This window comes from Monodon monoceros, unplaced genomic scaffold (genome assembly GCF_005190385.1).
Source record: "Monodon monoceros isolate NGI ecotype Baffin Bay Population unplaced genomic scaffold, NGI_Narwhal_1 Super_Scaffold_14, whole genome shotgun sequence".
Classification (NCBI taxonomy): domain Eukaryota; kingdom Metazoa; phylum Chordata; class Mammalia; order Artiodactyla; family Monodontidae; genus Monodon; species Monodon monoceros.
The window spans coordinates 36,506,982-36,532,484 of record NW_021703770.1 but is presented as its reverse complement, the minus strand read 5'-3'; the positions used below and the strand labels follow the sequence as shown (position 1 = coordinate 36,532,484).

The 25,503-nt window shown below is 39.6% G+C and overlaps 1 protein-coding gene across 2 annotated transcripts in view; it reads left to right on the top strand.

Moving 5' to 3' along the window:
• CPQ (carboxypeptidase Q) overlaps nt 1-25,503 on the top strand; it is a 479,409-nt gene that overhangs the window by 308,900 nt on the left and 145,006 nt on the right. For both annotated transcript variants that reach the window (XR_003793513.1, XM_029222597.1), the window contains one exon: nt 596-707. Coding sequence is in view for 1 of the 2 variants with exons in the window: in XM_029222597.1 (XP_029078430.1) it covers nt 596-707 (112 nt within the window). In the remaining variant the exon portion in view is untranslated. The remainder of the gene's footprint in view (nt 1-595; nt 708-25,503) is intronic.

Genomic DNA, 25,503 nt, shown 5'->3' with positions numbered 1-25,503 from the left:
AAAAAATTTAAACCTATGGTGATGTAAAATTTATAATATAATCAACAGATTTATTTAACACATAAATTGAGATATTTCTTAAAGGTTCTTCTGTTTAATTAGACTCTAGTTTGTAACTCCAGCATACTTATTTATTCAACACCAGAGTGATTCATAATGCACAAAGCACAATAATTAAAAATAAATAAATTATTCTCACTTTTTCATTTGAATTCAATTCAACACATGTTTATTATTTGTCTGCTAGAATTTGGGACAGTTGAGAATATGGTTGAAGTTTTGAGCTCCATTTTTATGTCATTTAGGTTTTAAGCCATATAATAAAGTTGTCAAACATCTGTCAGTAATAAACCATTTTTCTTTAGTATTCAAAATTATATTAATAAAGAGAAGTACAAGGTGAGAAGTTTTATTACTATTAAGACGACCTTACACCGCTATACCAAGTTTTCCACTAGTAATGGCACACATATTTTAAAAAGTAAAAATAGAAAATATAAAAGTTTCATTTATATATTTGGAATGCCTATGACTGCTTCTTCTTTGATGTCATTTCTGCTCAGTTTTATTTTTTTTTCTCTTTTTATTATTCTAGGTTGTACTGGTCAGTGGACATCTGGACAGCTGGGATGTTGGGCAGGGTGCGATGGATGATGGTGGAGGAGCCTTTATATCATGGGAAGCACTCTCGCTTATTAAAGATCTTGGTGAGTATTTAGTAAGTCGTTAACCAACGTGTGAGAGTGTCAGTGGTGACATGTTTAACTCAATACACAGAATGCTCAACAGATTAGTTATTATGCCATGTTTAAAGATCCTCCTGAGGTCTGTATGTTTTCTGTCAGTTGATTCCCAGAAAAAAACTAATTTGTCCCCTTAAAGAAAGAAATTTTTATTCAAGTGTCCACCAGACAGCCAAAGGATCAAATATGATCAGCCACGGGGGAAAACGAACAAGCAAATAAAACTGTAGCAAATGCAACCACATCAGCTAGAGATTATGTAAGGAAACCATAACCAAGTAGAAAGAAAACTCAGCAGCTCCCCCACTTCCTTTTCCTTGTTTGTCTTTAAAGACATCATCAGGCTGTTAGGATAGCTTTACTGCAGTCGTCTGTCCATGATAGAAGTCAAGGAGCCAAAGTAGGCCTGAAGGAATGGTGCTTTTGGCCGCAATAAGGAATCTAGGATGAAAAATTGGACCTTCCAGGTTAACCTAGACATGGGACAGGCATCAAAAGGAAAGACTAATTGTGAAAACAGTTTATTTTGATGACCCTATTTACAAACAAAAAACATACATTTCCTCTTTGTGTGCTGGTCAAAGGGTGGATTTTGAGCGAGGTTAGAAATAATGAAACAGTCTGAAATGAGACTTCCGTGTCTGAATCAGACCAGTGGTGGTTTTGAAAATGCCTCATGAGCAGAACGTTTTATATTGCAACTGTGGAGTAACCTTGGTTTCAGATGTAGTAAAGATCAGAACATGCCTTTTGGTGAAGGTGTTCCATTGCTTACTTAAGTATACATGTGTTTAAATTCATGCTTTTCCTCTGGCTTTTAATGAACCCCTCTAATCCTAAGTCAGCCCATTAAATAATTGTTCATCTTAACTAGACTACTGACATTGTCTTGGTCGAGGCAAATATTTAGTGTATCATTTTGCTTTATGTCTTACTTGTGTTTTAAAAATGGAGAAATGGGAAGGTGGTTGTGTATGTTTTTAACTTCTGAAGAGGCCGGTGTCTCTCAACCTTGGCATTATTGACACTTGGGGCCGGATAATTCTTTGTTGTGAGGTGGGTCCCGTACATTGTAGAATGTTTAGCTGCATCCCTGGCATCTACCTACTAGATGCCAGTAACACCTTTCTCCCCCAGCCCCTAAGCTGTGACAACCAAAAATGTCTCCAGACATTGCCAAATGTCTCCGGCAGGTTGTGGGCGGAAAGGGTGGCACGTAAAATTGACCCACTAAAAGAAGCTATTAAAAATTTTCCAGGAGACCTGAATACAGGGTCGTTTTTTAAAAAATGAAACAAACTAATTGGAAAACTTACATTGTGTATACTTATACTTTTAGCATCATTACCATACTGAGCAGCTACTATGTGAAAGCATTTTGTAAAAGTTGGGCATACAGAGAGGTTTAAAGTATGTCCTCTGTTCTTAAGACCCTTAGAACATAGTTGAAGACATACATATGCACCTACACACATAGTTATCAATAAAGATATAATGTCAAGTCTGCTTTTAGAATTGGGTAAGGTTTGAGAGAGATAAATTGCCCAGCAAATAAAATCGAAAAACACTCATTCCTTCAGAGGAGATCTGGGAGACTCCATATGTGAATGCTCTCCTTCTCTAACCTTAAAAAAAATATTCCCTTGGCTATCTGTTCTCTCTGTCCTTAACTTCATTCCAGAATGAAGTGGGTTCTAGAGACGAGGCAGGCAAATATCCAACAGTTTCCTCTTTACAGGGCACAGATATTTATTTTAGAAGTTAATTTTATTCCCAGGTGTTCCAACCAGCTTGACAGGAGGCAGAGTGGAGTGTAAAAAGAGACCTGGACCCACCTCAGTTAGATTTTTAGGTCCCTCTGTGCCACAAGCTACTTTTTTGGCCTCGGGCAGGTCATTTGAACTCTCTGGACTTCGTTCTCTTCACCTCTGTTCAACTGTTAGCTTCCAGAGTATTTTTATCTGCTCTAGATTGGCATAAAAATTGTGTCTCCTCTACGCTTTGAATCTTACTTCTTTACTACTCAGCATGGGACCCTAAATCACTGTTAATTGAGTTGAATTCAATTGCATGAATAAATGTCAAACACCATGCAAAGGTGAATTGAGTATCTTTCTCCAGCTCTGAAAGTATACTGACTTCAGTTGCCTTTGATAGCTAGTAATCAGTCTCGTTCAATTCAGGACCTAACTCTCCTATAGATTTCTGAACACCTATGTAAACACATGAATTCAACTCTAAAATAAAGGCTAATATTTCTTTTGAGTAGGTGTTAAGAGGCAGCATGGCATACCGTTAAAAAAACACTCTGGAGCCAGACTGCGTGGGTCTATCTCATAAGGTAGCTCTGAAAATTAAATAATCTATTCACATAATATACTTAAAACAGTGCCTAACCCAGCCGAGATACACAATAAATTTTAACTTTTATTATTTAATAAGCATGATCTGACAGTACCATATTTTTTTAAACCCCACACCAGCTTTGCCTCCTAACTTAATATGTTAATTGTACTGATGTAACTCTAGGGCCAGCTGCTATTGTATCCCTAAATATCCTTTCCCTTTACTATTTAAGTCACCATCTCTTGTATGATGGAAATCCACTGACCCCTTCACCATTTTCCACTTTCATACTAAATTTTCAAGAGTCTGAATTTCTCCTGGCCACTTCCTGCTTAAGTTGAATGCCTAGAATCCGTGCTATACCTCATATCCTATGATTGCACCCACTGAGTCTTACTCTTTAATTTTAAAATTAGATTGTGGATTTCTGTTTGTAGATTGTGTATGTCTTTTAATATGAAGAACTATGTCTAACGTGTCACATATGCCTTCTAGATGAAAATTAACGATATACTTGAATAAGAAATAGCACTTTGGGCTAGAGGCCAAGAAATGGGTTCATAATTATGTTACTTAATTACATTGACCCCAAACTGTTTAGTTGGTAAAATACGAAAGCTCTATGGCAATCTCTTTTTCCAAGAAAAGTGAGATTCCTTCTGGCTGCTATTCCTTGGACAATATGTCATGCAGAATGCACGTCAAAATTCCTCAGTGGGGCTTGTTAATTTGAAGTGTTGGTCCAGTGGAACTTTCTGATATTTAGAAATATTGTTCGAAGATTCATCCTTCATGTCTCTTCTCCTTTATTCACTTCTTTCACTACTTTTATAGATTCACTCTTTTGCCCAAGCCATCAGCTAAAACCATATTCAGTTAATCTAACAGAAGAGATATTTGTGCTTTGCAAATATAACCAGTCATTCCTGGGTAACTGTCAACAGAAGGCTATTTGCTGTGAAATGCCATTGAATACTTTTTTGTGTTTGTGGTTTACTGGACTTGAAAGTGTTTATTTGAAATGTCATTTCCTGGAATGTTCTGGTGTCAGTGGACAAAGCCTATGGCCAAAGATCTTATGCTTCAAAATGTTCATTTGGCACTTGAATAATAAACCACCATCCATCCCCAAATTCTTCCAACTTTACCATTTTCCATGAAGTTAGAATTTTAAGTTTTCAGGCCTAAACAAACGGGAAAAGTAATTAACAGTACTACCTGGTTGTTGAAATGTTGGATATGTGTGAAACATCTTTTTAGAGAAATTTAAACGTGAGCATCTTGACTGATTTTTATACAGCTTTAAGTCTGTGTGTTAGAAAAATATTTTATCTATATATTTCTTCGCTCATTCACTCAACAAATATTTACTGTGTACTGATTGCATGTCAGTTGCCAGATACCTTGTAACAAAGAGGAATGAGACTGGTCCTTGAAGTCTTAGAAGTAGGAGAGACATTTAATTCAAAAATTGCAATGAAATTGTTGTAAGCTCTTTAATTGAAATATGTGCAAATTACTCCGGGTAATTGAAATATGTGCAAACTACTTCGGGCACCTGGTAAAGGGAGAGACCAGCATGGCTTGGCTGGGTCAGGGTGCCTTCACAAAAGTGATATTGGAGCTTTCTTTTATAAAGATAAATAGAATTTCCTGAAGCAAAAGGGGCACAATGAAGAATTCCCAGCAGATTATAGAGCTTCCAGTCCTGTGTATCATTAAAAATGAGGAGAAAACTGTTGACAGTAACAGTCATGGGATTGGGGGGGAAGAGAGGGTTTGCGGAATTGCAGGAGATACTCTTTTTACCTGATATATAATATTAGATTTTTGTGTAGTAAGCATGTGTTACTTTAGTAATTAAGAAAAAACTCTCAAAAGCCAAAAAAAGAAAAAAAAATTCTTGGTCTTGCCATCACCATAAACACTCTGTTAACAGGAACTACAGAGCCAGAGGTAGGAAGTAGGAAGAGTCATGCAGGAGTCACCAATGCCCAGAAGTACACCAGGCAACACAACCAAATGCGTGCTAAGGCTTTGGTGGAGTTAGAGCTTTATGTAGCCATTTCTAATGCACTGGGTTCCCTGTCAGAGGTGGGGATCCATCCAGGAAGAGGGTTTTCTTCTCCCAGGCCCTGGTCAAGCCTCCCTTGGAAATGTCTCAGGAAGTCCAATCCAGAATAACTGAGTGAGGGAAATGAAAAACTTCTAAGAAATAGAAACCTAACGGATAGAGCTAGAGATAGAGCATGAAGCCAACTTGGAACTAGCCCAGATCTAGAAAGGAGGTTCCATTAGAAAGGACCTCCTCTTATGGTCAAATAAGTTTGGGAAACTCTCTCTTGGTAATTTTTTTTTAACACCTTTATTGGAGTATAATTGCTTTACAATGGTGTGTTAGTTTCTGCTTTATAGCAAAGTGAATCAGTTATACATATACATATGTTCCCGTATCTCTTCCCTCTTGCATCTCCCTCCCTCCCACCCTCCCTCTCCCACCCCTCTAGGTGGTCACAAAGCACTGAGCTGATCTCCCTGTGCTATGCGGCTGCTTCCCACTAGCTAGCTATTTTACGTTTGGTAGTGTATATATGTCCATGCCACTCTCTCACTTTGTCCCAGCTTCCCCTTCCCCCTCCCCATATCCTCAAGTCCATGCTCTAGTAGGTCTGTGTCTTTATTCCCATCTTACCCCTAGGTACTTCATGACCTTTATTTTTTTTTTCTTAGATTCCGTATATATGTGTTAGCATACGGTATTTGTTTTTCTCTTTCTGACTTAACTTCACTCTGTATGACAGACTCTAGGTCCATCCACCTCACTACAAATAACTCAATTTCGTTTCTTTTTATGGCTGAGTAATATTCCATTGTATATATGTGCCACATCTTCTTTATCCATTCATCTGTCGATGGACACTTAGGTTGCTTCCATGTCCTGGTAATTTCTTTACTCATCAAAAAACATTTGTTGGGAAAGTGATTCCATGACTCAAGTGTGCTTTGGGAAACATTGCTCTGGGGCATCACTGGTGTTGGCAGAATTGAGGAAGAATCCAAGAATGCTTGCTGAGGTATACTTCATGGAACTGAGTACAAATGGCCTTGGATTTGTTTTCATTCTAGAGTTTCTAGGCTGTCTTTGGGCTCTTGCGATTGCCAGAATATTGACAAGATAGAACCATGTAATGGTTCCTTAACTGGCATGGTGGAGATTATTCTCATATTACTTATAAGAATATTCCTGAAGAGCATCTGTACCCACCCAAGTGCAAACTTTACCCAACAAATAACTTCATTTCTGCGCTATCTAAGCCTATTTTATTAAGATAAATGTAGTATTATTGGAAATGTTCAACATATACTAAAGGCTCTCTCTGCCAGGTTTTTCTGTGGCCCCCAGTGCACTAGAATTTGGTAGGATTTATTTTTTCTAGAAGGACTTTTGATGTTAAAACATTCCACAAACTCTTCCCTGCTCCCTTTTTAGATGCACTTCCTCCACAATTATTTTGTGAACACAAGAAGGGAGTCTTACATCCCTGGGAAAGGTTTCCTATTAAAATCACCTCAATACATTTAGGAAATAATATGTCCGCTTCTGGAACTGTCCAAGAAATTAACTTGTTTCAAGTCTTAGAAAAAAATGTTTTCTCCAACATTAAATTTTATTTTTATTAATTTGAATTTTAATTTGTAGATGGTTGTTTGCCTTTTTTTTCTGAACAAATTTTGGTCTTGACTCTTTATAATTATATTTAGTGATGCAAATACCTAAAACAATGGAAGAATTAGAAACTAAGAATTTGCTTGCTTTTTCTCTTTTTTTCTAACTCCTAAAAGTAGGTTTATAGTCAGGGGGCATTTTTAGCTCCTTCTCATGGTCTTTAGAGGATGATCTTCTCATTTTTTATTTAAATACGTTGTTTCCTCTAGTGGCAAGGTATGTAGTGTCTGGCTTTACCTTAAGACCTGTGGCAGATACATATTTTTTCAGCTGGGAATTGCTAAGACCCTTTCTTGAGGTTTGAACACATTGTAAGTCTCACTAAAACACTTTGCATCTTTATATGTCATTCAGCTAACATAGACATTTCCAGTGGTGTGTGTAAAAAGACAAACTGTGTGTAGATTGTTCTTCCAAATATGTCATGAGATAAAGTAAGGCTTGTTACAAATGAATCACTTAGAATGTGTTCTGCCTTTTAGTTTGGACGTGGTAGGGGAGATTCTGTAGTCCTTTCAAAGCCTTAAACTACGTGAATATTGCTGCTATTATTTTATCATGTAGTTAAAATATACCATTTCTGTGTCAAAGGAGACGAGACCCAGGCCCAGTGGCATTCAGCCTTGCGATTCATTCCTTCCTGTCTGACAGAATCTGGAGAGGTGGCAGATGAATGTTGCGAGAGGAAGGGTCTCAGGGGCCCCTCTGTCCATAGCATGCTCAGCTTCCTCCCCGACATCTGCTTTGATTTGGCCTGTATGCCTTAGAAAGTTAAGAAATGTGGTGTTGGTAAAGGAAAAGGAAGCCTTAAAAGTTGCTACTACTGGGCTTCCCTGGTGGCGCAGTGGTTGAGAGTCCACCTGCCGATGCAGGGGACACGGGTTCGTGCCCCGGTCCGGGAAGATCCCACGTGCCGCGGAGCGGCTGGGCCCGTGAGCCATGGCCGCTGAGCCTGCGCGTCCGGAGCCTGTGCTCCACAACGGGAGAGGCCACAGCAGTGAGAGGCCCGCGTACCGCAAAAAAAAAAAAAAAAAGTTGCTACTAATTATCCTGGAGAAGAATGGCTATGTAAAGATGTAATAATGGTATCCGTAGTGCCCCAGCGGATTTCTTTCCACTCAAGAATGGGATCCATATAAGTCCAGGGCAGGGCTGCCTCGAAAATGTAGGCTACCTCATTAGAACTGCATCATCACAGCATTGTGCAACTCGGCTCACAAGGGGATCTCCTATTTCAATAATAAATATTGAACGCCTGCTTCATGTCCGGCCAATAAAATGGGTAAGACGCAGATCATTCCATCAAAGAGCTCACAGTCGGGCATCAATAGCTTCACATGGGTGGGAAGCAGGAGAAGAAAGGACACGATTAGAGCTCGTGAAGGTCCATAATTTGAGGAGTGGAGGATGTTTTCGTAAATCTAGAGCCATAGGTGAATGAGGAGTGGTGAGAGTTTAGCAGATGAGGGTCAGTTTGTAAAGGGCATTGGACACGAAGCTGAACTTCAGAGCTGGTGCTATAGGCAGTAGGAGCCGTTGAAGATTTTAAGCATGAGATTGACTTCTTCTAAAGATACTGGCTAGGCTATCCATTTAACTTGTAAGGAAGTGGGATGAATAGAATGGAGACACAGGAAAGTGGAGTGGGGAGATTCCAGCTATACAGAGCCTGAAGAACCACAGTTTTGGAGTTACTAAGCAAATTTTATTTGCCATGTGGCTGACAAGCCAGCTAAATATACCAAAGAGGAAGTGACGGGGTTTCCAAGGATGCTGTGTTCTTCGCCTACATACTTCGCTGCTTCATGCTAATGCTGCCTTTTGCAAGAGCTGTGGTCTGCTCAGCTTAGAATAAATTCTGTTCCAGTAAATGTGCCGAAAAACAAAGGTCTGCAAACAAAAAAACAAGAAAATATATTATGGACACCTGACTGGAACTTTATGGTTAACTGGATTTTTTAAATGGTCCTGGGAGATAAGGATTTAGTTTAGTTCATTTTTAGGCACCACCAGCCCTGTGAACATCCCCAGAAGCAAGCTCTAGAAATGGAGAGTTTCTACTGGATGTGTGACGGAAATGATAAGCTAAATAAAGTATTAAATGAAGTTGACTATTGTCACATTACTTATTTGTAATCCTGCTAATGCCATCCTCATATTGGAGAAATCATCAGTGATGAACTCAGCCCATGTTCTTGCTTGACACCAGCATCTCCAGATTGTACCATGGGACTCAGATCTCATGGACTTTTTAACCGATGAACTCCTACTTCCTTAACCCCTAAATAACTCAAAACCTGTAGGCAAACGAGAGGTAGCATGGATAGTAGAATAGCATACACTCCATGATAGAGTATCTTGGGTTCAAATCCTTCTATGCTACTTAGTATTATGTTGTACAAACTATTTAACCTTTTAAATCTCAGTTTCCTCTTCCTTACAATGGCAACAATTTATCTTGAATTGTTATAGGATGATTTGAAATAATTTAGGCAGTGTCTGGTCCCCACTAGATCATCAGTAATAATAACTCTTATTATTAGGTGTTAATTGCCAAAACAACAAGGGTGAATATTCCAGCAGGGGGTATAATCTCAGGATCGACCTTGTCTCTCAAGGCTTGATGTCTGTATCTCTTTGCACAGTTGGGCTTGGTCAAGGCCATCCCTAAAGCAGAGAAGCCTTCATAATAAAAGAACGGTAACTGGTTCTGATGAGCCAGACTCAAGAACCATCACCCCCGTATAGCCACCATTCAAGAGTATATATAGGGACTTCCCTGGTGGCGCATTGGTTAAGAATCCGCCTGCCAATACAGGGGACACGGGTCACATCCCTGGTCCGGGAAGATCCCACATGCCATGGGGCAACAAAGCCTGTGAGCCACAACTACTGAGCTCACGTGCCACAACTACTGAAGCCCATGCGCCTAGAGCCCGTGCTTCACAAGAGAAGCTACCGCAATGAGAAGCCCGTGCACCGCAACGAAGAGTAGCCCCCGCCCGCCGCAACTAAAGAAGGCCCGCGTGCAGCAACAAAGACCCAACGCAGCCAAAAATAAGTAAATAAATAAATAAATTTATATATTAATAAAAGAGTATATATAAGGCTGATTCTCTCCTCATTGCTGTAGAGAAGGGCAGTTAATAGATGCTTCAAAAATGTGACGTGGAATTAAAGTAACACTCACAAGATATGGGGATGGAGAGATCTTCATCTTTTTCGTCCCCTTTTCTCTCTCTGCCAGTGTCCTTAACCTAGTAATGCTGTATTTACAAAGACTTATAATATCCCTAAAGAAAAAAATAGTAAAAACAGGAAATAGCTGTTGAGGGCAACATAATTTACTACAAAGTAAATTGTTTGAAATATAGAAAAAAATCAAGGCAGAGAAAACAAAGAATCAAATCTAGTACTTACTCTTAACATTTTACCCTGGTAACTGAGCTCTCAAGAAGTCTTTCTATTTTTTAATATAGTCAAAACCCCACAATTTCCAGGCATTCTCAGAGGATCCTCATGCATAGAAAACTGAGCACAATGACCACTGATGCTTGCATTATTGTTCTTTCTCTGTAATAATGGCATTTTTTAAAAGAAATACATTTAAAATATAATTGAAAGTATTCCGAGTTATTGCCTTGGTTAATGTGTATAGGAAAATATAAGTCAGGAAGTGTTTCAAAGGCTGTATTTCTGTTCACGTCACCATAGACCATCTATCCACTTAGCCATCCCATAGTCACTTGTTTCAAGCAGCACATTGGAACAAGGGAAGATGTTATGAAGTGCTTCATACTGGAATTACTTTTTTGTGAAAGATATAAGTGTGAGTTCATCTTTTATAGTTGAATAATTTTAGATGAAATCATTTGAATGTCATTTTTAGCCACAAATGAGGAATTAGAGGAATTTTCAAATTATTACTTTTCTGGAACTTTACGTTGGTACAAAAAACAGTGATTAAACTTATAAAGTAGGGATTTTTTTTTTTTTTTTTTTTTTTGCGGTACGCAGGCCTCTCACTGTTGTGGCCTCTCCCATTGCGGAGCACAGGCTCCGGACGCGCAGGCTCAGCGGCCATGGCTCACGGGCCCAGCCGCCCCGCGGCATGTAGGATCCTCCCAGATCAGGGCACGAACCCGTGTCCCCTGCATCGGTAGGCAGGCTCTCAACCACTGCACCACCAGGGAAGCCCTAAAGTAGGGATTTTTGATAATAATGCAAAACATATATCAAAAGAACACCTTATGTTTTCACTTAATATAATAAGATATTAATTAAACAATATATCAGCAAACATTAACTGAACATCTGGGAGAAAAGAGAAGAGAGCCAATATATATGGAATATCTCCTATGCACCAGTTACTTCACATGACCTTTTTTTAATCCTCAAAAGAGCCCTCTGAGGTATATCTTGTTATGTCTGGCAGGTCACTGGACCTATCTGAGCCTTAGTTCCTTACCAGTAAAATAGATGACAATATGTTTGCAGGACTGTTACATGAATCAGATACAATGTAAGCAAATGCATATCTATCAGACAAAGATGCAAAGATGAAAAATCCATGACACAGATGTTGAAGAAAACTGTAGTGGCAATGCTGCCACTGATGGTTACCATCTCACTGACCTGGAATTCAAATGGAGCGCTTTGGTGGAGAAGTGATTTGGGAGGTAGGGATACAAGGTAACCTTAAAGTGGTTAGAGTAAGAAAAAACTTCAATAAAGTCCTACAACCTTTTATAACAGCATCATTTTACTAATTACAAATGTGTAATATTTCTTTCTTTTTTTTTTTAAGAATCAACAGTAGCAGTAAATAGTCTTGCTTTAGGACTTAAATGAAGGAGGACCAAAAAAAAAAAAAAATGATTTATCATCCAGGTCTTCTTAGAATGATGTGAAGATGAAAAGAGATGCTTCCTGACTTTAGGATGAAATAATAACAGCATTTAGCATTCTAGAGCACGCTGTTCCAAGCTCTGAGCTACATGCTGGATATGCAGTTCTCAGAGTCTGGAAGGTAGAAATTACTATTATTCCTTTTACAGATGAGGGGCCTAAGGCTGATGCTACTTACAAGTTACAAAAGTAGAAAATCTTTTATTTCTTCTTCTTAATGTTTCTCATCAATTTTTTCTTTGCCCCCCCTTTTTTAAAAATAATTCAAATATTTGGAAGCAGACATAGAATAATAAACACTAACAATCCTCCACCCAAACCTCATAAATGTTAACAATGTCAAATATTTGTTAACAGTCCTTAGTTTAAAAGAAGTTAAAAATTACCAATACAGCTGAAACCTGTTTTGCACCTCTCCACAATCTATCCCCTTCTCCCCTTGCAGTTGTAACCGTGTTCTGATTGTTGTAACATTGTTCTGTAAGGGTATTTATCCAAAAACGGTATTATATCATTTTTGTGATTTTGAATTTACATAGATGGTATTATTCTCGTCCATGTGTGGGCTTATTGTGTGTTGTTTATTTCTTCTGTCTTCTTCAGGTGAATGTTTAGTCCACTAATGTTCAGTCTTCCTTATTTTCTAACATTTACATTTAAGGCCATACATCTCTTACTAAGCAATGGTTTAGCTACTTTCCACAAGTTTTGACATAGTGTCTTAATGGCCATCCAATCTAAACATGTTAGGATTTTCATTATGATTCTTCTTTGACTCTTTAATTATTATAGCTTTCTTTAAGTTTCTAAAAATATTAGTTACTGAGTTCCAGTTTTGCTGCGTAGTAGTTGTTGAACATGGTTTATGTAATACTGATTCTTTGGTATTTGTTGAGACAAAATTTTGGTTTATTGGTCAGTTTTTTAAAAATGTATTCTTATGACTTGTAAAGAATATGTAGCCTCCTTTTCTGGGAATAGCATTCTACATATTCTTTCATTAGAGAAAATGTATTAATTGTGCTGTTTAAAACTACTATATCATTACTAGTTTTTTTAATCTGGTTGCTCTATCAGGTTTTGAGAGCAGTATATTAAAATCTCCCACTAAGGTTTTATAAATTTCTTCTTGAAATTAATTAAATTAAATTAAATTTAATTTCTTCTTGAATTTCTATCAGCTTAATTAGCTTTGTATAATTTGAAGCTTTGTTGCTTTACCTGGTTGAGTCTAAACACCTTCTTTATCCTTAATGTTTTTTCCCTGTAAGTCTATTTTCTCTTATATTAGTACTGTATGATGACTACCTCTCTTTTGGTTACTCTTTCTTTTTCTATTCCTTTACTTCCAACTAATCTAGGTCATTGTGTTTTGATTCTGTTGTAAACAGCGTATAGTTAGATTTTTAAATATTCAGTCTCACAATATCAGTTAACGGATATGTTCTGCTTCTCTTTATTGTGGTTACCTATATTTTAGTAACTTTCTAACTTTTTTCTGTTAAAGCTGCCTTTTTTGTTTCTTTTTTCTCCTTTTCTTTTTTTTTGCTTTCTATTGGATTCATTGTTTTTTCTTACACTCTCTTCCTATTTTTCCCTCCACCATTTGGAAATTTATTCATTTTCTTCCTATCCTTTTAGTGGTTATTGTTGAAATGTCACATGTATACATATGTATATTTATTTATTTATTTATTTATTTATTTATTTATTTTGCGGTAAGCGGGCCTCTCACCGCTGTGGCCTCTCCCGTTGCGGAGCACAGGCTCCGGACGCGCAGGCTCAGCGGCCATGGCTCACGGGCCCAGACGCTCCGCGGCATGTGGGATCTTCCCGGACCGGGGCACGAACCCGTGTCCCCTGCATCGGCAGGCGGACTCTCAACCACTGCGCCACCAGGGGAGCCCTCACATGTATATTTGTTTTAATTAAATAATACAGCAATCATAAATTGCTCCAGTATATGCACTCCCATCATATGTCTCATGTATATTCTTGGTGACTAGTGTTTTAGTTATGCCTTGTTTCCAAATCCTCCCCAGATTTATTATTTGGTTATTATTATTTTTTTGGTTTTTTCACTTACTGGCTATATTCCTGCTTAAGTCTGCTATGCCTCAGTTTCTTCATATGTATAATGGGGTTACAATAGCATCTACCTATAGGTTTATTACGATAATTAAATGAGTTAGTTCAGTTTCTGGCACACAATAACTTCTCAGTGCATTTTAGCTGTTATTTATAGTCAGTATAAGTAATATTAGATTGCCACCATGTTTACTGACATTTTTTATTATCTATTATTCCTTTCTTCTGGTTCAGTTACCTTCTTCCTAAAGGGGACCCCATGGTAGTTCTTTTTCCTTTTTTCATCGAGTGAAACTGAACTTCTCTACCCATTAAACACTAACTCTTCCTTCTCCACTCCCCTCAACTCCTGGCAACCATTCTGCTTTCTGTCTCTTCCACTGAGTTTTTAACTTAAACTACGTGTGGGTTAAGTCATAGCTTGTCCCTTTGTATCCTGCGAGAGTCCGGTATGGAGGTGCCAGCCCAGCAAATCCGCTCTACTTGGGCTTGATCTCTCTGCATCTCTGAGATCTTACACCAGCCTCCCAGTTACTTTCTCAGCTTGGGGTTTTGAAAACCCCAGGTTACTGCAGTGTCAGCTTTTACTTTCCGTTCTAGCTTAAATTCCCATACTGCTTCTGGGATCTGAGGATTTCTGTGTCTTTCTTTTTTTTCCTCTTTCCCTCCCTCCCTTTTTTTCCCTCCCATCCTTCTCTCCCTCTTTCTCTCTCCCTCCCTTTCTCTTTTTGTGAGTTAGTGCTATGCATTAAACAATAGTTTTTTAAATGCATACTTTCTAAGCACTTAATACATATTTATATGAGAAAGGGTCCCTTTGGCATCACCTTGAGCAGCCAGAAGTCCTTTAGTCCTTTTCTAAGAAAGCAAAACTCCTTTCATTCAGCCTGGTGCTTGGCATTTGGAAAAAAGAAGAACTGGAAAATCAGGGTGGTGACCTGTCTATGGCATTTATTGTCATGGAATAATGAGAAAGGGACGAGGAGGAAAGCATGGACGGCCAAGGCCTATAGTCCCCAATCATTTTACCATCCAGCTTCCTTTGTGTTTTCATCTTTATTTTCATGCTTTGCAAGGTTTTGAAGAAAAAAAAAACAAACCTGTTAACTAATAATGATTTATTTCCAAATTTTGTTAATCACGAAACTTTATAACAACCATACTTTTATCATGAGATGACCAGTGTTACTATTATCGAGTTGATATTCTTCCAGCCAAGAGCAAAGAAATTAAATTGTCAATTTAACTTACAGAGGGAACCATTTCACATATAAAGGTATAATTTTTCCTCTGTGTTTTTTAGAAATCGGCTTACAGACCCTCTCTCAATCCTAGGCTTGTGGAAACGCTGGCATAAAGGTACTGGTTAGAGCCCTAGAAAGAGAAAAGTCATTCTTGCCTACCCCCTTCTCTCTCAAGGTTTAGTTACTACTGGCTGGTCCCGAAACTGCCTCTGCAGTCACTGCTAATCCCCTCCTTCACCCAGTTCACAGCATCTACAGAGGTTGGAGATGCAGCTCCTAAGTGGTCTAAGCACAGGTGTATATTAGCTTTCAGAGGATGTTATTTGGACTAGCAGGAAGATTATCACACAAAATCATCTCATTGCCACCCTTGAAAAAATGACCCCAACTTTCATATCAGATTATAAAGTCCTGGGCCATTGAAGCAAGTGTGTTCTTATCAGTGATTCTGCCAGCTTTCGTAAATGCAACTTACGTAATCAGCCCTCACTTAAAGATTTTCACTGTGGGTTTTTGTCTATTTATTCTTTCAGAATAGTGCCTTAGAAAAATCTATACTGATTTTTCCTGGCAATTATTAAGCAGGTCTCCTGCATCCCCCATCTCCCAACCCCCAACGACCATCATTGAAGAAGAAACAAATCCCTAATTCCAAATCTAAGCCACTCATGACATTCACAGCCGAGCTTACTCAGAAGCTGGCCTGTCCCTGAAGGACAGTGGGTGAAACACTAGTCACTGGAGAGCCTGAGGAGACAGTGGGAAGGTGAATCAGGAACCCACCAGGAGGAGCAGCAGTTTCTCTGTTGCTTTCTGTACTTAGAGCATATTTTTAAAATGGACTTGCTAGAGGGATAAACAATACAGTTCTATTATCCAAATTTTTATTTATTTATGTATTTATTTTTGGCTGTGTTGGGTCTTCGTTTCTGTGTGAGGGCTTTCTCTAGTGGCGGCAAGCGGGGGCCACTCTTCATCACAGTGCGCGGGCCTCTCACTATCACGGCCTCTCTTGTTGCAGAGCACAGGCTCCAGACTTGCAGGCTCAGTAGTTGTGGCTCATGGGCCTAGTTGCTCCGCGGCATGTGGGGTCTTCCCGGACCAGGGCTCGAACCCGTGTCCCCTGCATTGGCGGGTGGATTCTCAACCACTGCGCCACAAGGGAAGCCCTGTCCAAACTTTTGAATCACACTTCTGGCCTTGTAATTTACCTGATTTGCTTCTATGTGCCGTTCTTTATTTCATAGTGAAGAAAGGTCATTCAGTGAGGGATAGGTATATTAGTGAGGACACTTAAGCCTATACATTTAAATCTGGGGAATATGGATAAAGAGAATGAATTGGAGAGTGATGTTGGTCGCTGTTGGTCAGTGGCCTGGAAGGAGTCGGTGTAGGTCCCTGAGCGGGCACAGGTAGGAGTCATGTGGGAAGTGGGAACATGTGCGTCCTCCAAGCCCCTCCATGGGGGCTGCTGCCTGCTCTGTATCTTCAAGGGTATTTTATGCGACATCTACTGCAGATCCCTAAATCTGCCATACTATTTCACCTCTCCTCCTTCACCCCATCTCCAATATGTTATGTGTACCCAATGTTTCCACTGTAAGACTTGAGCTCCTTAAGCATGACTTTTCATCTTTGCATGTTCCGCCCCCAACAGAAGATAATATCAATAATAGTGTCTGGGGCTTCCCTGGTGGCGCAGTGGTTGAGAGTCCACCTGCTGATGCAGGGGACACGGGTTCATGCCCCGGTCCAGGAGGATCCCACATGCCGCGGAGCGGCTGGGCCCGTGAGCCATGGCCGCTGAGCCTGTGCGTCCAGAGCCTGTGCTCTGCAGCGGGAGAGGCCACAGCAGTGAGAGGCCCATGTACCACAGAAAAAAAAAAAAAAAATAATAATAATAGTGTCTGTCAGATTTAGCAGAACTGACCCCACTCCAATACTTTGGGCCAGGAAAGTGAGAAGTTCAGAGGAAAGGTTGCTTGGGGAGTAGAGGAGTCAATCCACAGAGGCCCTGGGTCTCTTTCAGAAACACAAGACTGGCAAGGAAGCCAACTATGGCTAAAGGGGAAAGAAAGAAGAGAGAAAGAAGCCAGAGGTGCAACCTAGTAAAAATGTAGCCTGGCTTGGGGAGGCCCAGCAGCGTGAAGGAATGAGTTTGGGGTACATATCGTGAAGTCAGGTGGGAAGGCCACATCTACGTCTATTTGATCTGGGCGCCATCATTACACTGTCTCTGGATTTTAGCCTTTTGTTTATCAGTTGGTCTTTGTTTAATCGTTTAATCATTTTTCTTTTGTCCTTCCTAATATTAACTTAGAAAACTTCTTTTAACGTAGGCTACGTTCAGTCCTTTTTGCTCTACACATGTTTAAAGTGACCTTTATTTCCTCTTATGGAAGAAGATAGATTTTATTGAATAATTTTTTCAAGTGGTGAGATTAGTTGTGGTCACAGTGGCAAATTCTTCATAATTCTCCAAGTGCTATAAAAAGTAATGACATGAAGTGAATTCCCATGATGGGAGTTGTCCTGTCATTGTGAATTGCTGTGATAATCTTTGAAGTAATATTTCTTTGCACACTGTCTGTCAGCAACTATGTAGAGTTTGTTTTAGATTCAAAAATGTGTGAGATGAATTGATCTACATCCAAGAGATTCAGACCTTTTGTTGTTGTTGTTTTTGGCCCTGGTTGCTGTTCACTAGTTCAGTTGTGGGGTAGTTTTGTTATGTTTAGCTGTCCTGAAATTTCATGTTCAGATGCAGTTTTTGCATACTCTTTTTTTCCCCTTCATTGACTGAAAGATGGCTAGAGAAGAGAAATAATCTTTTATCTTTCCTCAGTGATATTAACTTCATTACATTCACTTTGTAAAATAAATCTTATACCTCCTACTCTATATAAGTCCTGTTTCTAAAATTTTGTTATATATATTACTTAAGACTGATCAGCATTTGCCCCTTTCTACTGCATACCCATCCAGGGTTTTTGTTTTCTTTTCAAATCTTTCAGACTGGGAAAAAATGTACTATTTGTGAGCGGATGATCTAATTTCAATAAATGCCTTTTTATTTCTCTTTCCCCGTAATTTACTGCTTGAAACCGTGAGAAACATCCAAGTACAGATGCTGCTTTCCAGCTTTGATGAAACCTTGGTTGTTGACCTCACAAACTTGGGAAGATTTATCTCATGTGACTCAGTGGTGGAAGTAGTAATGTTAGCAGTTGAAATCTTATAAGACATCACAAGGAAAGGGAAACGTTGGTCATTCTGCTTCTTGTTAAGAACAGCTAGCAATTCAAAAAGCAGCTACTTGCTAAGCGGGGGGAGATAAAAATGATCAAACAGAAATGCCTCCTCCTTCGGTTAAATATGAACTGAGGACGCTGCATAGTAGTAATAAAATCAAAGTCTTAGAAGATTTCCCTTGATGAGTGTGTGTATACGTGCTTATTTTTATTTGGTCTTCAAAAATTGATTTTCTTATGTATTTATTCTCTTTGAGGGAAATACATCTAGATCAAAATAGTTTGTTTGCACAATCCTTGGTTTATATAGGAGCTATTTAAGATGTCATGTTTTCCCTGGCTGTGCTGAGACGAAGACAAGATTATCTGCTGTGTGAATTCCATCTGCGAGAGACAGACCCTCGCCGTGCTCCCTGCACGACGACTCCTCTCTGCGACCAGGCGGCAGAGGTGATTCCTGTCATTGGTCCCTGTGTGCCCTGCATACAGAAGGCAGGCCCTCTGCAGGCCCTAGTTCTGAGGCACTAAATGAAAACTGCCACGGTGGCCATTGAATAACTTGTTTGTGAGGAAGCACTTTCAAGAGGAAATGATTCTGAAGAAAGAAGTGTGCGTGACCAGTTTTATAGGATGTGCCTGGTGAAGCATGTCTTACTACCAAAAGCATGTGCAGCAGAAGAGAAAAGAAATGAGCATGTGAGCTGGATTTCCTCAAGCCCCAGCACCCCTGGACAGTGGGTCCTGGGAGGAAAAGAATCTCCATGTGGAACCACCCAGACTTCCTTCTTCTGGTTTAAGGAATTCCAGGGGGTCTCAACTGTGCTAGAAAAAATAATAAGACATTTTCCTGTTTGTTCTTTGTGACCTTGGTTTTCTGTCTCCCACTGGACCTTTAGCCAGAAGTAGGACCCCCATAGCTTTGAAAATCAAAAGATCATAGTTGCTAGAGCTGGAAGGGGATCTTCATCCAGTGGAACAATCTGACTGTTCATGGGAAGCCCAGAGAGAAGGCGGCTTGTGCCAGGACACAGACCATGGTATGTGTCCCAAGCCAGGTTTTCTGACTTGTGGCCCTGGGTGGGCTGTAGTATACTCACCAGCTGAATCCCATTGCTCTCCAAGACACATCTTCTACTTCACAGATGGGCCACTGTGTCCTCCACAAACCCTCCTCGTTCCCACCCCTGCACCTTTGCTGACACCAGGTGCCCTGCTTAGCCTGCCCTTCTCTTCAAGCTCATCTAGTCAAACTTACCACATCCCGTAACACGTAGTCAATCCCGTCTGAAGCGAAGGCTCCACAGTTCTTCCCGCCCAAATTAACCTCTCCTCTCTCTGGACTCCTTCTGCCCATTTTTATTCTCGGTTTCATGTTCGATCTCAATTTCCTAATCAGACCACATTCTCCAATGTCTAAGTTTTTGTCTTCTGCACAGTAGTCCCCCCAGCACCTACCGCCAGGCTGAGAACACGGCAGAGTCCCGGCCTGTTAGCTGGCGTACTGAATAGTCAGTCTCCTGTCGGACAGGTAGAAGAAGGAAGAAGCACAGCCACGCAGAACTCAAGTGCACTCATGTTTAGGTCCTCTTCAGAATCAGTCTCCACTGGTCAAACATTTCCAGCACCTGCCTCAACAACCATTTTTATTTGTCCCTTTTCTCCAGAGATGGTTCCAAAAAGAGCTAATTCTTATTGTTGAGATGGATGTCTCCCAAAGGCCTTGCCAATAGTATAGTTGTGAGGTTCACAGTTTCGCCTAAAGCTCCTCTTTTAGGAGGGATGGAAACTGCAGGATGGATATTATGGTAAATGCTCAACATAGACATCTACTGACTGGGTGACAGGTGAGCCCTAGGAAAGTCACAGGTGTCCTGATGATAGAAAGATTTTTTTCATGGAAATTAATAAAGACCATAGTTAGCCTAAGCAGAAGCTCTGTGAATCATAGTGCAATTCAGAGACATGCTTTCTACCTCCTTTTTAAAAACCCCTCCTAAAACAAGAGCCCTGTGGTTTAAAACCAAGAAAAGGGAGGACTCGAGGTCAGCTCCAGAATCACCTGTGATCTATTTACTCTTTTCTCGTTCTAGTTTGTATTCACCATATTCAGCTTTCAGTAGACTCAAAGCAGGTGTCTTGATAGAAAGTGGTCCTTAGAAGCAGGCAGCCAGGCAGTATAGCAATATGGAAAGAGCCCTGGATGACAAATGTAAAGGCCCACGTTTGAGGCCTGACTGTGCCACTTACTGGTTTAAAAACGATATTCAAAGCCTCTTACAAGTCCCAGCTTCGGTCTTCTTGTCCGTTAAATATGAGTAAGAATCCTGCCCTAGGTCTAGGCATGGTCCACACATACAGTGATTTCTTGACATTTCCTTCACTGCCGGATTATCAGCTATACATGGGCAAGGTCTGTATGTATCTTGTTTACTGCTGTATCTCCAGAACTTGGTCCATAGTGGGGTATGTACTGTAGTCATTGGTTGGTTGATGAAGTGACAGGGAAAAGTTTAAAGCAATTATAGGCTGTTACTTTTATTCTTGTTATCTTTGAGGTTCTTGTCCTGGCTCTGTAGAGAGTGGTAGTTTTTAGTTTGGGTTCCCACTTTCCACTCTCAATGACTGAGAAGGCACAAGACTCGCAGCAGATCAACAGACCAACTACTGGCCCTTGATCATAAGTGAGGACCTTCGAAAGTTTATGATATTTCTTTGTAGATTCTTCCCTAGTCTCAGTTCCTGGCACACAGACTAGAGGCATTTGACTTTCACTCAGGTTTGTTGTAGGTCCCTTGGTGCGTGGGTGCCAGCAATCATCAACAGGGGGATGACCCTCTCTGCTTATCAGCAGTAGCCACTTTTCTTCTGCTGTTTTTCTTCTTTGGTCTTTGATGTATGAGTATTTTTAGTGGCAGAAATAAGCTTCTCATAGTGCTGTACTAAATGCAGCTTCTGCCTGAGGGTGCACACATGCCTGGGGAGGCTCTAGCTTGTCCAAGCGAGCTCTTATTTCAAAGCCCCTCCTACAGGTGGGCTCTGAGGCCTGGCAGAAAGCAGGCCTTTGGCATCAGACAGGTGTGCATTTGAAAGCTTCATGTAGCTGATTGTCTAGTAAGGAAGGGAAATGTTAAAGAAATAATTCCAAGTGTGAGGAATGCCTAGATATAGGGTAGGTATTAGCAGATGAGAAAACTGAGGCTGAGAGAGACAAGAAGCTGTGCTCAAAATTTTTGAGACAGTAAGTGACACAGTCAGGCCTCTGTATTATAAAATAAAGATAACAGTCATATCTTCTACAAGGGATGTTGTGATGAATCAGTAAGGAAATATGTCTGAAAATATTGGGCACAGAATCTGGCCCAGAGTAAGTATTTGGTAAAGGTGAGTTTCCACTCACTGTCTTTCCCTTCATTTTCTTTTCCATAAATTAACCTGAATGAAAAGTGGCAGAATTAAACGTCAGTCCTGGAATGGCTCACCTGAAGTGCTTACTCTCAGTTCATATTTATCTTTCAGATTGCTTGTTGTACCCACATTTCCTGTTAACACAAATTAGAGGGAGTAACGTGACCTTCATCTGTTGAAAGTAGGCAGAATACAGTGATGAATCTCTCAATTCAGGCAGGAATTGAATGTTGCCTGTGGGGTAAGCTCTGCCACCTGCACTGACTGTACATCATCCCTGGAAATTAACCCAGCTTCACCACAGTCACTGAGATGGAAACAAGGGCCTGTCCATTGAACATCACCTTCAAATGGAAAGAATGAACATTTAGCACAGTATATGCATCTACACCTATAATCACAATAACACAAGTGTTTTAAGGTATTGTGTTGCATGAGTCCGTCTGTGTATGTATTATTCGTTTCTTGATAAGAGTCAAACAGAAGCTAATAGTTTTCTAGGAAAATATAATGATTACGAAATTCAGGAGTCAATGTCCTGTTTCACAACCACTTTTGCTCACTTTAGTACGAACTTATGCATCATCAGGCATGTTGGTTTAAGAAAGTAATGATACGAGCCCTGGTCTTTACAGGTACAACAGATGCAGTCCTTTATAAATTTCAAAGGCATTATTATTCACTAAAATAGATCATTTTAATTCAAAGTAATGGTAGATATATGTATAAACAAGTTACATATCAACAAAGTTTTGTTCTCTTCATTTAAGACATTAGTGCCAATTTAGTCTTTACTGTTGAATCTATTAATTCAAATAATATCTGTCAGTAGGTATATGAGCCAAGCCATAAGCATGTATATAAAATTTTATGTAAGATAATATGCTTGTATACATACACAGCAAAAGCAATAATTACACATTTAGGTGTGGAAACTAATGATTAGTGCCTCTTCATAAAATTAATATATTTAGGTTCTACACTTTTATGTATTATTTCATAGTGTATCAATAAGAAGAGCAGAAACCACCTCAGATATTTCAAGCAGGAAGGGATTTAATTTAGGGTATTCAAGCCTATGAAAGAAAGAGTTAATGCTTACCAAACATTGTATTGTTCTCTCATCCTCTCTTGCTATGAGGTTGGGAACTTATGATGGTCCTGGCCAAAGGACTGTGGAGGAGAGTGAATTAATTTCCCAGGGCTAAAATGGTTAAGAGCTTGTATGCCTCTTCTAACCCTTACTGCCACTGGGAGCAACCCTGGAAGCTATATAAGAAGATGGAAATAAAAAGGTGGAAGAATCTGGTTGTCTGAATCACCAGATAGAAGAGAGCTCTCATCAACCTGTATTTGGACTTTGCATGAGCAAAAGTCAACATTTACCGGACTAACACATAGAGATTTGAGAGTTTTGGCTGTCTGTTGAGGCAGCTAGGGTTGATTGCCTTACAAATAAAGGGATTTATAAAAGTATTGGAAGGCCTGGGAGAGGGAATATCAGAAATGCAGCTACTAGTATTCAGAAAATCTTGAAGCACAGGAACTACAGGAAACTTTCACCAATGATTTCAGTTCTCCCTTGCATCGAAATGAGTGATTCGTAGGAAGATGCTTGGAAGCTGTTGGCCAAAGCTCACATATGCCATCTATCAAGGCCCAAGTGGCTATCCCCCTCAAAGGAGTAATAGTGGTTTTTATTTTTCTTTTGTCTGTGAAATCTCACACGAATGAAGATCATTGTTTTCATCTCATCTCATAACCCTGGTGACATACGTTCCTGGAAATGTAGTTCCCGGCCTTCTAATCCCTATAATACCAGGGAGAGTGAAGAAGGAGGAAATGGTGTTGAGTTGCAAAAAACAATTTAGCATACATAAGTAGCCCAGCTATTAGGGTGATGATATGTCTCAGTTTATCTGGAACAGTACCAACCTATTCCTGTTGACCCACAGTAATTATTGATAGTGCCCTGTTTCAATCACAAAACTTTCCCAGTTTGGACACTAAAGTATATGGCCATCTTCCTATTATTAACATGGTAAAAATATTTCACTTGTTTCCTCTGCAGACACTAAAGATATACTAAGTGCTAATCATTGTGCTAAGCGCTGGGGACATTGATAAACAAAGGCACACATGATCCTGACCTTCATGGAATTTAGAATCTGGTTTAGTGAATGATAAGGGTGTAAACAGGGCACTACTCTAAGGATGGAGCAGAGTAGACATATTTGAAAGAGGTTGAGGAATTAAACTGTACAGTCTTGATAACTAATCTGCATAGTGGTTAAGACCCTTAGACTCTTGAGTCAGACTATCTGTATTTGAAAACCAAGTCCACCACTTATTAGCTATGTTAACTTGGGAAGTTACCAACTAATCTCTGCCTCAGTTGACTAATCTGTAAAATGGGGTTAATAATAATTGTCGTGAAAATTAAATGAGATAACTTTTAAAGCTTATAAGGGTGCTTATCATACAGTAAACACTCAATAAATATTTGTTATGATCACAATAATGAAGAAGAAGAAGGAGGAGGAGGAGGAGGTTTTCTTTTGTAATGACCGAATGTGAGAGAAGTATCTAAGAAACTCACAGGTTTCTGACTTTGGTGTCTTGATGGATGGTTGTGTAACATAGTAAATGCAAAGAACCAGTTCTTAGTTTCATGATCTTTTCTAATGTCTTTTTAATCTCTATTTCATTTTTTTCTGCTCTAACATTTGTTATTTCCTTCCTTATACTAACTTTGGGATTCATTTGTTCTTCTTATAGTTCCTTAAGATATAAAGTTAGGTTCTTTATCTGAGACTTTTCTTGTTTCTTGAGGTAAGCATTTATTGCTATGAACTTCCCCCTTAGAATGGCTTTTGTAGCATCCCATAAATTTTGGTATGTTGCATTTTTATTTAACAAACCTTTAGCTAGACTCACCAAGAAAAAGAGAGGACTCAAATAAATAAATGAAATGAAAGAGGAGATGTTACAACTAATACTACAGAAATACAAAGGATCATTACAGACTAATATGAACAATTATACACCAACAAATTGGAAACCTAGAAAAAATGGATAAAAATCTAGAAACATACAACCTACCAAGACTGAATCATGATGAAATAGAAAATCTAAACAGATCAATTACTAGTAAGGAGATTGAATCACTAATCAACCTGCAACAACCTAATCCCCCAACAAACAAAAGTCCAGGATCAGAAGGCCTCACTGGTGAATTCTACCAAACATTCAAAGAAGAATTAATACCAATCCTTCTCAAAGTTTTCCAAAAAATAAAACAGGAGGGAACTCTTCCAAACTCATTTTATGAGGCCAACATTGCCCTGATAGCAAAACCGAAGATTTCACGAGAAAATTACAGGTCAATATCCCTGATGAACACAGATGCAAAAATCCTCAACAAAATATTCACAAACCAAATTCAACAATACACTAAAAGGATCATACAATATGATCAAGTGGATTTATTTCAGGGATGTAAGGATGGGTCAACATCCAGAAATCATTCCAGGTGATAGACCACATTAACAAACTGAAGGATAGAAGTCACATGAGCAACTCAATAGTTGCATAAAAAGCATTTAACAAAATTTAACGTCTATTTGTGATAAAAAATTTCAACAGGGCTTCCCTGGTGGTGCAGTGGTTGAGAGTCCACCTGCCGATGCAGGGGACATGGGTTCGTGCCCCGGTCTGGGAAGATCCCACATGCCGCGGAGCGGCTGGGCCCGTGAGCCATGGCCGCTGAGCCTGCACGTCCGGAGCCTGTG